General features: G+C 43.0%; 1 protein-coding gene across 1 annotated transcript; it reads left to right on the top strand.

Annotated features, from left to right (window-relative positions):
- The first annotated feature begins 3,344 nt into the window (after nt 1-3,344).
- LOC110528129 (C-type natriuretic peptide 4) lies at nt 3,345-8,835 on the top strand. The gene is made up of 3 exons (XM_021609986.2): nt 3,345-3,737; nt 5,239-5,531; nt 8,389-8,835. Exons 1-2 carry the CDS (start codon nt 3,645-3,647, stop codon nt 5,506-5,508), a joined length of 363 nt encoding a protein of 120 aa, XP_021465661.1. The 5' UTR covers nt 3,345-3,644; the 3' UTR covers nt 5,509-5,531; nt 8,389-8,835.
- Nucleotides 8,836-14,439: the final 5,604 nt, after the last annotated feature.

The raw sequence follows: 14,439 nt of genomic DNA, 5'->3' as shown, positions 1-14,439 counted from the left end.
GCACTTAACCCATAACCTGCTCCCAGGGCATCGCTCTGCGGCTGAGACTGTGCTTCCAGCCTCGTCTGTGTGCATGTATGATGTCCAGGGGGTTAGGGATAATGCACGAGAGAAAGAAGACATTGGACATTTAGGTTGTATTGGGTTGAATTGGGTTATATTGGGTTGTATTGGGTTGTATGGGGTTGTATTGGGTTGTAATTGGGTTGTTTGGGGTTGTAATTGGGTTGTTTGGGGTTGTATTGGGTTGTATTGGGTTGTATTGGGTTGTTTGGGTTTATATTGTGGTTGTATTGGGTTGTGTTGGGGATGTATGGGTGTTGTATTGGGTTGTGTTGGGGTAGTATTTGGTTGTATTGGGTTGTATTGCGTTGTTTGGGGTTGTGTTGGGGTAGTATTTGGTTGTATTGGGTTGTATTGCGTTGTTTGGGGTTGTGTTGGGGTTGTATTGGGTTGAATTTTATTGTAAAAAGTAAAGAGGTTTTATTGTCACATACACTGGTATGGTGCAGTGAAATGTGTTGTTTTACAGGGTCAGCCATGGTTGTACAGTGACACTGGAGCAATTTAGGGTTTAGTGCCTTGCTTCCCCAGTGAGTTTACCCATGCACTGACTAGGGCTCTACCACTCTCAGGACTAGGACCCTACCACTCTCCAGGACTAAGACCCTACCACTCTCAGGACTAGGACCCTATCACTCTCAGGACTAAGACCTTACCACTCTCAGGACTAGGACCCTACCACTCTCAGGACTAGGACCCTATCACTCTCAGGACTAAGACCCTACCACTCTCAGGACTAGGACCCTACCACTCTCAGGACTAGGACCCTACCACTCTCAGGACTAGGACCCTACCACTCTCCAGGACTAAGACCCTACCACTCTCAGGACTAGGACCCTATCACTCTCAGGACTAAGACCCTACCACTCTCAGGACTAGGACCCTACCACTCTCAGGACTAGGACCCTATCACTCTCAGGACTAAGACCCTACCACTCTCAGGACTAGGACCCTACCACTCTCAGGACTAGGACCCTACCACTCTCAGGACTAGGACCCTATCACTCTCAGGACTAAGACCCTACCACTCTCAGGACTAGGACCCTACCACTCTCAGGACTAAGACCCTACCACTCTCAGGACTAGGACCCTACCACTCTCAGGACTAGGACCCTACCACTCTCAGGACTAGGACCCTATCACTCTCAGGACTAGGACCCTACCACTCTCAGGACTAGGACCCTACCACTCTCCAGGACTAAGACCCTACCACTCTCCAGGACGAAGACCCTACCACTCTCAGGACTAGGACCCTACCACTCTCCAGGACTAGGACCCTACCACTCTCAGGACTAGGATCCTATGACTCTCAGGACTAAGACCCTACCACTCTCAGGACTAGGACCCTACCACTCTCAGGACTAAGACCCTACCACTCTCAGGACTAGGGCTCTACCACTCTCAGGACTAGGACCCTACCACTCTTCAGGACTAAGACCCTACCACTCTCAGGACTAGGACCCTGTCACTCTCAGGACTAAGACCCTACCACTCTCAGGACTAGGACCCTACCACTCTCAGGACTAGGACCCCATCACTCTCAGGACTAAGACCCTACCACTCTCAGGACTAGGACCCTACCACTCTCAGGACTAGGACCCTATCACTCTCAGGACTAGGACCCTACCACTCTCAGGACTAGGACCCTACCACTCTCCAGGACTAAGACCCTACCACTCTCAGGACTAGGACCCTACCACTCTCCAGGACTAAGACCCTACCACTCTCCAGGACTAAGACCCTACCACTCTCAGGACTAAGACCCTACCACTCTCCAGGACTAAGACCCTACCACTCTCAGGACTAAGAGCAATAATAAATACAGTAAGCAATAGTAAATACAGTAAGGAAAGGACTTATTTTGGGGAATGAATGCTTAGTCCTTTGTTATTTCGAGAGAGCAAATAGTGCCACTCTGTGGTCTAAAACAGAAAGTGCTTCAACAGAATGCGCCGTAGCGCGAGGCCACCTCTCCAAAGTTTATCATATTGCTCGTCGATGGAACTTTTGCCTTGTCCACCCTTGGAATGTAGGTCGGGCAAAGTTGTATACGTGTTTCACATCTACACAGCATCATTTCTTCGCTGCATTTGCAATCGACAACCATGCATTACTGAAGTCAAGCGCGCGGCAACTTGCTCTTAAGAGAAACGCGCACAGCAGATGTCGAAAGACAACGTGTTTCCTTCATGACAAAGTGTTAGAGAATCATTTCAAATGTCTGTTTCTGAATTACATCCTTGACATGGGTATCAGATTTGACCATGGTTCATTTAATTTGCCTGAGCCTAACCGGAAGGGCGCATAGGCAAACGGAGCATCTTCACCTGGGCTCCGCTATGTTATCTCTGTCTCATCAGTGATGTTTGTGGGGTCTGACACGCTCGACAAAATCGAATGAACCATAGGCTTTTGATCGTGACTGACGGGTTAGAGTACACTTTATAGGGACAGCAGGCACACACACTTAATGCTTGTAGTTGCATGGGAATCGCACGGCAGACTAAACCCATACATGTCCCCCAGGTCGATGCCCAAATGGATGCATTGATATAAAGTAAATGAGCATCAGTATCGTCTAATATCTACCAATTACTGACAATAACCAAGGAAACAGCCTATCATAGAGCGCATTATAGGCTACAATTCTACAGCAGGTCCACACGACGCACAACCCCCCCAAAATTCAGTTTCAATCTCTTTTACAAAGAGGTTGGAGACGTTGTAATTGCCTAGATCTTTTGAATTCAAGTTTTAGACACTCGTGTTTTAAAGTTACGCATTATTCATTATTTTTTTCACATGTTGGTGCACAGGCTGAATAGGCCTATTTGTTATTATGTATATCAATAGAAAATACAGCTGACTAACGAATACATAATTCCAAACAAAAATACACATTTATTTACCAAGACAGTACATCTTTTGGAATGGTGTTTGATAACCCCCCCCCCCCCCCCCCCATTCTGCGTTAATGAATGGGTTTATCATTCCCCACAAAATCTGTTGCATTTAACAAGTCAGGTCTTGATTTCTTTGGAACTCATTGTCCAACCTCATTTCCTCGCGGTGGGTGGTTGGCATTTTAATAGAGTATCATGTGTCTGCCAATGCCACACTGCTACCTACACTTGTGAATTACATATCATTTCTCCTTTTCAAGCAAAGCAATTAAGTATTATTTTGGTGGCAAACCAGTCGTAGTGGTGCATGGTGAAACAGTAATGTAATTGTTTTTTTGTTTTATTTCATTAATTTAAGCCATAATGACCGGTGTAGGTACCATTTTAATTCATAATTTAGCATGACACGCTCCTCAATAGATTACGCAGGTAGGCCTATGCAGAAGAAAAAAAACGAAATTGGCAAGGTACAAGAGGGAGGGGGAAGGAAGACCATTACGCAGGTTGTCATGACATCACCAGCGGCTGGCTATAAAGCCGTGAGTAGTAATTCGTAGAGTTAGAGTAGCACTTAGGAAGCTTGGAGTAAAGACCGACGCAGAGACAGAGAACCAATATAATTTATCGTATACTGAACTTCGCCAAAGAGGAATCCTTTACAACAAAAAACTTGTCAGAATGAACATCTCACATTTGGTGGCATGTGGACTTATGATCACCCTGCTTTCACTGCGGACAGGGGCGAAGCCTCTGACACCGGCGCAACAGAAGGTGAGGTCACTTCATTGATGTGCGCGCTGTAATTTGTGAGCGGAATGCGATTATTTGGAGAACTATATTTGCATGGTGCGCAGCTGTAGGCTAACTAATATTATTCACATTACGGTTCCCCAAATAGCATCAACAACTGATGCAAGTGTATAGACTACTGTGAATGTATATATTGGTATGCATACTATCAATGGCCATGTATCATAGATATAACCTAGGCTATATTATACTAAGACCATTGCATTTACATTACACCGCTCATTTTGAAGATGGGGGTTTGTATATTTCTTAATTAACGTACGCATAGGCTATTACTGGAACGAAAGGCTTGCTTTTTTATTTATTTTTAAAACGATCAGGGCGATATATGGATAGATACTGTGTTCAACGGCGAAACTACAGCCACTTAGGCTACTTAATTGCATACGGTTGACTATATTCATGCTGGTACCCAAGCGCGCGTCTTGAGAAGCGCTCGAGTGGACATAGGATACGAGGACACAGTGACCTTTACATGTAGACTACCCAAATTAGCTTTTGCGCGTCCTACATGTAACATACATATTGGTTGCCTTCAATAGGCTACTAAGTCAATCTTACATATCTTTGAAATCGTGTTTTTTAAACCAGATAACATCCCTTTCCCACCCGTTGAAAAGGCGCATCTGCCATCAAGAGACTCATAGCGCAAATAATTCAACATCAAAAAGCATTATGTCCTTTAATCAACGTTGAAAACTGATTGGATTTGCAAAAAGTCATCAATGTAAGGGAATTTAGTCATTGTTTTACCCAACTTTAAACCTAAATACAACGACATGGTTAAATAAAAAATCACGTCGAATTGAAGTTAGTTGACAACTCAACCAAATGTAAATCAAAACAAGACGTTGAACTGACGTCTGTGCGAGTGGGCATTCTACTGCATGCGCACCTGTCTCTCCAGCTGCATCCGATAATCCCCGGGACTGGGAGACTCATTTCTGACCAGTGTTTATCGCTTTATTCAACGAATGTGCAATTAGAAAGGCTATACACACCGCTTCCCATGTGTTAAAGCGCAACTGTAGCCCATGACCACACACAAATTCAGGATTTGGTTTCAAAGGACGGGCCAATTAATTGCATCATTTTATGTGATTTCTATTCAGTAGCTAACTTAGGTCAGAACTCGTCGTGTAGCTACTGTCTTTTGGTTCTTCCCGACGCGAGTCAAGTGTAGACAGCACTGACATTACTAGATGTAGCCTATAATTGAGCAAAGGTTTCATGTGGAACATAAATACATTTACAAGGCCAGTTGAAAACAAAAAGTGTTGGGAAAAGTGCAGGATAGTGAGTTTACTGCTTGCCGAAGTAGGCAATTGATGTCCCGAATACGCATATTTGTCGTTAATCAGAATCATTCCCAGATGCGCAATCTGCTGACAGGTGCTTACACAAGTCGTTTCCATAGAGAATGTATTATCTAAAGCGGGTGTCTCTTGTTTCTGTATCCCAGTCTCTCAGAAGTTTGCTGGGGGAGGAACTGTCGGAGTTCATGGCGTCGGACGAGAGAGAGCAGAGGCTGGAAAAAGTGCGCTCCCGGGTACGCTTGCTGCGAGACCTGCGCATGGACACTCGCGCCAAGGCCATGTGGGCGCGACTGCTGAACGACCAGCCCAGCGCACGGAGACACAAATCAAACACCAAGAAAGGGTCCGCGGCCCGGAGCGGCTGCTTCGGACACAAAATGGACAGGATAGGCACCATTAGCGGCATGGGCTGTTAGAGAAGGCATATCAAGACTTGTTGGTAAGTAACCTAACCTCTCACGCTATCTCCCTTTCTCCATGCGCAATTGCACATCATGTGATTAAATCAGGAGGAACGTACATCACCACCACTTTAGGATGGGAGACAAAAAGGAGAATGATATATATATTTTATAGACCATTGGAAAACAACCTAATTTGAGGACCGTTCTATGGGCCTACTACAAAATCCCGAATATAAATCCTGTGAGAATTTCAGATGAGTCACCCATAGACAACAGACTGTAAAAGCGTTGAACAGTTTGAGGTAAATACACGTTTAAAAAAATATATATATATTTAACATTTATTTAAGAATAAATGTATTCTCGTGGAGGTGATGATGTGGCCCCCTGTGAGCACGTCAGACTGGCAACATGTTGCAATTTCTCAACCTGGAAGGTGCAAAGACCTTTCAGGGGCAGGTCCTCAAAATAAAATAAAAATACGTTCATCATTCATATCTCGATATTCATAAAAATCAAGCTAGCTCACTAGCAGAGTTACATTCATCAACATCAATGACCGCTGATAGCCCACCCTCTTGCCGATGAAAAAAATCATGCGTTTAGGAGGCACTGTAACTACCGTGCATTTGTGACGAGTGTGATGCGGAAATAAATAGGCCTATGCTCAAAAATGTTAGAATGTTGTGACTTATCTTCAATGCTCTCAAATGGTTAAATAACGACTTCATAATATAGCCTAGTATTCATGCTATTTTAACTCATAGTGGCTTGTTAGCTAGAGTCCAGACTACCTGTGCTGCCGCTGCTGCACTGACACATGTGCAACTCCTGACAGAAGGGATGGAGTTGGCTGGGAAGGTCGTAGATGCAGCGGCTCCTCTCTTTGTCTTTCTGCCTCTCTCTGTGTCGCGTAGCAGCCAACCAGATCCAATATTGATGATTGTGTAAATCAAGTGTTCATTGTCAATCAAATGTTATGCTGCTGTGGCAGTATTGTTGATATTTAAACTAAGTAGCTAGCTACTCACGATCGACCGGTCACCGCATCTCAAGCCATGCATGTTTGGATTCTGAGCATGCGAGCTCCGTACTGGGCAGGCCACCAACGGACGGGTATGGGTGGCAAACTTGACGACGTCACGACTAATTGCGGGCAGAGCAACAGACAAAACTGAATACAAAAAATATATATTATTCCACCACCAATAAGGTCACTTGGCGTGTGGGAGGGCAAAGCGACAGGTGCTCGGCACAGGTAGACTCTTATCTGTGCAAGACACATGCCTGACCTCAAACTTCAGAGTAGGGATAAATCCTACAGACTAATCCTTTTGGTTTAGGCCTACTGACTAATACAAACACATCTGATTAAGACTGCATTAGGAAGAAGGATAGGGAGAGACCTACAAATGCAACTGCTTCTTGATTGAAATCATGAACAATCAACTCCAAATTGACTTTTACAAGCAGTCCATCTATGTGCTATCTGCATTTCCTGTGTGGGACAGTGGGAGAGGGCATAACGATGTGTCCCACTGATGCTGTAACAGAACATTGTGTTGACTTGTGTTGAGGACAAAGGCCCCGTAGAATGAGATCACAAATCCCATCTTGAAATGTTCCAAGTCTGTGGGAAGCGATCAAATTGGCCTTAGGAAGTCCATACACATTGTAGGACATCGTCATAAGTAATCATAGCTGTTGGCTGAAGGCCTAATGGGACATATGTGAACACGATGAGGACATAATCAATGACTTCATAATTGTCCCACTCTCCAGTCTGCTTTATCAATGGCCTTTGGCCTGACAATAAGATCTACAGTAGATCTCAGTGTCAGGCCAAAGGCCGTTTGGTAATGCAGAATGGATTATGGGACAATTATGAGGTCATCGACCAGTCTCTAGTAGGTAGGAAGAGGAACACCTACAGAGAGAGAGCAGGTTCCTCTCTTTGTAGATGGACAACACTCACAGAAAACATGTAACACACACACACAGCACCCTAGGAGGAATGTTCCAGGAAACATTTCCTTTTTGCTCAGAAAAAAAAGCAGAACATTAAAGGGGCGGTATGCAGGATGAGGTAATGGGGAAACCAGGTGAAACGCGCTAAGGGGTGCTTGGCCTTCATGTGGTAGTGTGTGGCTAACAGTGAAATCCTGCCGGGGGGGGGGGGGGGGGGGGGGGCTGGTGTGGTGCCTTGCGTACGCTGTGGCTCACAGACTGTCTATACAGTATGTGACTAAGTGTGTATGTTTCTTGGGCAAACACCTCTCTTCCTCCTTTTACCAACTTTAATGTGAGAAGTGAGAGATGAGCGGAGTATTGGGCAGTCAATTAAGGATTGTGTGAGAGACAAGGTCTGGACAGTGGTTGGTCGGAGCAGAGGTGTGCATTGAGACTGTTTAGTTAGATAGTTTGTTTTAGTGAGACTGACAGGTGATCGGCTATAATTTGTGTCCATATCTATTTAGAGGTTTCTGTGAACAGGTCCATCTATTTAGAGGTTTCTGTGAACAGGTCCATCTATTTAGAGGTTTCTGTGAACAGGTCCATCTATTTAGAGGTTTCTGTGAACAGGTCCATCTATTTAGAGGTTTCTGTGAACAGATCCATCTATTTAGAGGTTTCTGTGAACAGGTCCATCTATTTAGAGGTTTCTGTGAACAGGTCCATCTATTTAGAGGTTTCTGTGAACAGGTCCATCTATTTAGAGGTTTATGTGAACAGGTCCATCTATTTAGAGGTTTCTGTGAACAGGTCCATCTATTTAGAGGTTTCTGTGAACAGGTCCATCTATTTAGAGGTTTCTGTGAACAGGTCCATCTATTTAGAGGTTTCTGTGAACAAATCCATCTAACCAGGTCTTTTCTTATTCTTTCTTCCCAGAGCATTCAGACGATGGGTTCGGACAACTTGGGTTAAGTTGGTCCTCGCCTGAGGAAAATTACCTAAAAAGTGACCGATTTTTGGTACGAAAAGCCACCAAGACCAACATATTCAAGGACTGAGACAACAATGATAAACACCAATCCATATGTATAACATAAAGACCAACACACATTACAAAATGGCGGATAAGGGTGGAAAAACTAGAAACCGCAAAGCTGTATATTGTCGCTGCTGCTGTACATTCGTGTACTTTCATTCCTGCATAAATGTATTTATGTTTTAAAAACTATTTATATGTTTATAAAAAGAGATATTTATAAATATGAGTTTTATTTATGCAACATTTTGAAATGGATGCAAACTGCAGGTCAATTCTGTTTGTAACCTTTTTTTTTTGTCCTAAACAGTTGTAAATGTTTTCAAAATGATTAAAAAAAAACATTCCATGCACTTATGAGTCTCCTTTCAGTGTCTGTATGTGAAGAAACTGTCTCTAGGGCTCTATTCAGTGGGAGTCCGAGGCTGAGGCTTTGTTCCGTGATAGTGAACTGCTTACACAGGCCGACAAATCTCTTCATTGAGTGCTGTTGTAAATTCTCTTTTTATTATTAATGAGGGGGGCAAGTGAATGGACAGAGAGATGCAAGAACACAAACTGTTAGGCAAGACCAAATGGCAAATATAGATACTGTATACATAACTTGCTTCCTCTCGACAGTTTCATCATCGGCGTCAACTGTTGTTTCTTAAGCTGCAACAGCTTTTAACATGTCAGGCTGGAGTGCTTGGATATCCTCATTAATGCTCATGAGGGTCACGTATGTATGCAGGTTGAGCTCCTTTTTACAATCATGTGAATGTGTGTATTCATTGGAACAACTACAGCAGAGGTATCCTTAATCACCTGGATGTTGAACATTAGGGCACACGACACCTAACGTTTTGAAATGTTTTTACAGTGGAAAATAAGCATTTCTTATTGGAGAAGGCCAGGAAGTCCCTACTTCAATCCGTTCTCTTCCATTTGGTACTTATTGAACACAACCCTGCAACCAGCTCTTGATAAACACAACAATTTTTGAACTAAGGCAAGTGTTCAGCAGTGTGATATATAAACACAAGAGGGCAGCAGTGAGCAAATACATCTGGAATTCTCCCAACTGTGCAGGTGCATGAGCTGTGTGCCAGTGAGCCTGAGCTAAGGCAATCAGAGACCACTGAAAATTGATAACTAACTCCCTGCAACGTCGTTAGCACTGACGTGATTTCAGAATATGAAGCCCATGCGGTAGCCGGAAGACAGGGTAGTCATTTGACAGAAACATTTGAAGGGTATGATATAGAACATGTAAAAATGGACAGCCCTTCAAAGAATATATAGCAATACATGTGATCAATTTACTGTATTTACCATAATGCTTGATGTAATCAACACCATCCGCCCATCTCATCATGGTCTCTCATCTCATGGTCCATTTATTTTAGTTACAGACTGCATAGGAATCCATGTGTTGCAGAGAAGTCACTATGAAAAGACAGGAGCGTGGAGGTTCTGCGTAAGAGTGACGCTCTCCCCTGATTTGATTTGTTCCTATCTAAGAGGAAAGGGGATACAAGGGAAAAGGGCATCACATTCTTGTTTAATGAGCTGCTCCTCAGTCTTTGCCATGGTCTTGTTTCTAGGGCGGTATTGGAAATTGTAAGACCTAATTCATTTAATTTCTCCACTCAGAACAATATGTTGGTGGATGGTCATGGGGGTTGTGTAATATAAACCTAGGACACCAGTTTACTGTATTCTAATCAGCCATCTTTTCTTTGAGTAGTTTCTAGGGCAAGAACAACTTAATTGTGACTCAGCTTAATTGTGACTCAGCTTAATTGTGACTCAGCTTAATTGTGACTCAGCCTAATTGTGACTCAGTCTAATTGTGACTCAGTCTAATTGTGACTCAGTCTAATTGTGACTCAGCCTAATTGTGACTCAGTCTAATTGTGACTCAGTCTAATTGTGACTCAGCCTAATTGTGACTCAGCCTAATTGTGACTCAGCCTAATTGTGACTCAGCCTAATTGTGACTCAGTCTAATTGTGACTCAACCGGACTCATAAGACTTTCCTATAATGACACCTTATTCAAGTTTCCAGTTTTATTGTCAAGTGCACAAGTACATTGAAATGCCTCTTTTGCAAGCTCTAAACCCAACAATGCAGTAATCAATACCAGTAATACAAATATTACACTACAAAGTAGAACAAAAACACACAACAAATTGAAATAAGAAGAACACGAGAAAGTATGTACAGTGCCTTCGGAAATAATTCAGACCCCTTGACTCTTTCCACATTTTGTTACGTTACAGCCTTATTCTAAATTTGACTAAATAAATAAAAATCCTCAGCAATCTGCACACAAATACCCCATAATGATAAAGCAAAAACATGTTTTATTTTTTTTATTTGAGTAAATCTATTAGATACAGTATAATAAACAAATACTTGTTCAGGCCCCTGTAGTTGGGTTTGAGTTCCTTTAGGCGATCATGTAATTCCAATTTTTGACCACTTGGGGGCCACTGTCCTGTGTCGAGGTGTGTTGTTCGTTTAATGTGCTGAACCTTGTAGAAGAATAATTGTTTACGTTCCGAAATGGTGAAAGTCACTCTGTGGAGCTGCAGACGTTATTAAACTCCATCCTTCTTGCTATCATTTTGTAGAAGCATTGTCTGTAAGTAAAATTAATCATAACATATTTAACATTCAATTCATGATGATATTTTGTACAGTTTATTGTTTTAATGATATTTATGAATCTTGATAGCCACATGGAAATATTTTCAGTGCATTTGATCTTGTCATGTTTTGGATAATTATTTACTTCCGATTTAATGCATAATGGTGCATATTTCTGTGTTTATGAACATGTATACAAATACAATGAAGCCTAATATATGGTCATACGCATTGTTATTTTCATTCTATATTTCAGTTTTACTAATTTCAGTCACTATTACTGTACCTACAGTGGCAATAAGTTATCCTTCAACACAACAGTAGCTGTACCGGTTTTATCAATCTGCTAAGTTTAAGAAGGGGACTCTTTTGCGAGGGTAGAATAAATAGACAGGATTGTGTCGAGGCACAGATCTGGGAAAGGGTACTAAAACATTTCTGCAGCATTGAAGGTCCCCAAGAACACAGTGGCCTCCATCGTTCTTAAATGGAAAAAGTTTGGAACCACCAAGGCTCTTCCTAGAGCTGGCCGCCCGGCCAAACTGAGCAATTGGGGGAGAAGGGCCTTGGTCAGGGAGGTGACCAAGAAAACGATGGTCACTCTGACAGAGCTGTAGAGTTTCTCTGTGGAGATGGGAGAAACTTCCAGAAGGACAACCATCCCTGCAGCACCAATCAGGCCTTTATGGTAGAGTGGCCAGACGGAAGCCACTCCTCAGTAAAACGCACATGTTTTGAGTTTGCCGAAAGGCACCTAAAGGACTCTCAGACCTTGAGAAACAAGATTCTCTGGTCTGATGAAACCAAGATTGAACTCTTTGGCCTGAATGCCAAGCATCACGTCTGGAGGAAACCTGGCACCATCCCTTCGGTGAAGCATGGTGGTGGTAGCATCATGCTGTGGGGATGTTTTTTAGTGGCAGGCACTGGGAGACTAATCAGGATCAGAGCAAAGTACAGAGAGATCCTTGATGAAAACCTGCTCCAGAGCGCTCAGGACTTCAGACTAGGGCGAAGGTTCACCTTCCAACAGGACAACGACCCTAAGCACACAGCCAAGACAATGCAGGAGTGGCTTCGGGACAAGTCTCTGAATGCCCTTGAGTGACCCAGCCAAAGCCCGGACTTGAACCCAATCAAACATCTCTGGAGAGACCTGAAAATAGCTGTACACCAACGCTCCCCATCCAATCTGACAGAGCTTGAGGGGATCTGCAGAGAAGAATGGAAGAAACTCCCCAAATACAGGTGTGCCAAGCTTGTAGCGTCTTACCCAAGAAGACTCGAGGCTGTAAACGCTGCCAAAGGTGCTTCAACAAAGTACTGAGTAAAGGGTTTGAATACTAATGTAAATGCAATATTTTTTTTTATTATTTTTTTTTTGCTAAAATGTTTAATATATATTTTTGCATTGGTAGTATGTGTTGATTTATGAGGATTTTTTTAATGATTATTATTTTAATTTTTTTTATTAACCCCTTTTCTCACCAATTTTGTGGTATCCAATTGGTAGTTACAGTCCTGTCCCATCGCTGCAACTCTTGTACGGACTCAGGAGAGGCGAAGTTCAAGAGCAACTTGGCAGCTTGCCAGTTACAGCATCAGCGAGCGCTCTGGAAAGGCAGCTTGCCAGTTACAGCATCAGCGAGCGTTCTGGAAAGGCAGCTTGCCAGTTACAGCATCAGCGAGAGCTCTGGAAAGGCAGCTTGTCAGTCACAGCATCAGCGAGAGCTCTGGAAAGGCAGCTTACCAGTTACAGCATCAGCGAGAGCTCTGGAAAGGCAGCTTACCAGTTACAGCATCAGCGAGAGCTCTGGAAAGGCAGCTTACCAGTTACAGCATCAGCGAGCGTTCTGGAAAGGCAGCTTACCAGTTACAGCATCAGCGAGAGCTCTGGAAAGGCAGCTTGCCAGGTACAGCATCAGCGAGTGCTCTGGAAAGGCAGCTTGCCAGTTACAGCATCAGCGAGAGCTCTGGAAAGGCAGCTTGCCAGTTACAGCATCAGCGAGAGCTCTGGAAAGCAGCGCGTCCCCTGAACGATAACGAAGAGGTAACGTGAGGTGAGAAGCCTGACCACGGAAACGGGGATGAGAAGGTGATGAAGCGTACTTCATGAGCTGTAACCAAAAAACAGCTGGCATTTAGAAAGTTTTAGGTGAGGGCGAAAGTGGTGGAACAAGTATTAGCATTGTTATGTATCTTGCTAGCTGGATTGAAATCTCTGTTAGCTAGCCAGAGAAATGTTGAGCAACATTAGCCAACTCATCTGATCAAATAATTGAGTTTATGGTGTGAAAATTAGCTTGCTAATGAAGTCAGACAGCTGATGTTACAACATCAGATGAGCTGACATTAGTAACCTAACCAATTCGCTACAGTATCAACTGGTATATGACTCCTTGCCGTTCCTCAAGTTATAACGTGTTAGTTGCTTACTGGACCCTGGCAATCTGTGGGAAATGTTAACTAGCTAACGAACTAACCACTATCTGTTAAGTAATGTTTTCACTCTACAGTATGTGGTTAATTTTCAGAATGCGAGAATCAGGTGAAAATGATACTTATTATAATACTTATTTTCCACCATAATTTGCAAATAAATTCATTAAAAATCCTACAATGTGATTTTCTGGATTTTATTTCTCATTTTGTCTGTCATAGTTGAAGTGTACCTATGATGAAAATTACAGGCCTCTCTCATCTTTTTAAGTGGGAGAACTTGCACAATTGGTGGCTGACTAAATACTTTTTTGCCCCACTGTACTTGTATGCTTGTATGCTCAGTCAGATTATATGCAACGCAGGACATGCTAGATAATATCTAGTAATATCATCAACCATGTATAGTTAACTAGATTATGATTGATTGTTTTTTATAAGATAAGTTTAATGCTAGCTAGCAACTTACCTTGGCTTACTGCATTCGCGTAACAGACAGTCTCCTTGTGGAGTGCAACGAGAGAGAGGCAGGTCGTTATTGCGTTGGACTAGTTAACTGTATGGTTGCAAGATTGGATCCCCCGAGCTAACAAGGTGAAAATCTGTCGTTCTGCCCCTGAACGAGGCAGTTAACCCACCGTTCCTAGGCCGTCATTGAAAATAAGAATGTGTTCTTAACTGACTTGCCTAGTTAAATAAAGGTATAAAAAATATATAGAAAAAAACAAATCAGCGTCCAAAATACGGATTTCCGATTGTTATGAAAACTTGAAATCGGCCCTAATTAATCAGCCATTCCGATTAATCGGTCGACCTCTAGAACATATGTCCACAGGCAGAAAGTGTACAATGTAATAATGTGCAGTGTCGCCCAAA

Source organism: Oncorhynchus mykiss, chromosome 1, assembly GCF_013265735.2.
Source record: "Oncorhynchus mykiss isolate Arlee chromosome 1, USDA_OmykA_1.1, whole genome shotgun sequence".
NCBI classification, from domain to species: Eukaryota; Metazoa; Chordata; class Actinopteri; order Salmoniformes; family Salmonidae; genus Oncorhynchus; species Oncorhynchus mykiss.
This window is presented reverse-complemented; position numbering and strand designations above follow the sequence as displayed.

Bases quoted from the DNA above. Each gene is read 5' to 3' on its own strand.
- LOC110528129 (XM_021609986.2), top strand. From the start codon at position 3,645: ATGAACATCTCACATTTGGTGGCATGTGGACTTATGATCACCCTGCTT. The intron at 3,738-5,238 runs GTGAGGTCACTT...TCTGTATCCCAG, and splicing joins TGACACCGGCGCAACAGAAG to TCTCTCAGAAGTTTGCTGGG.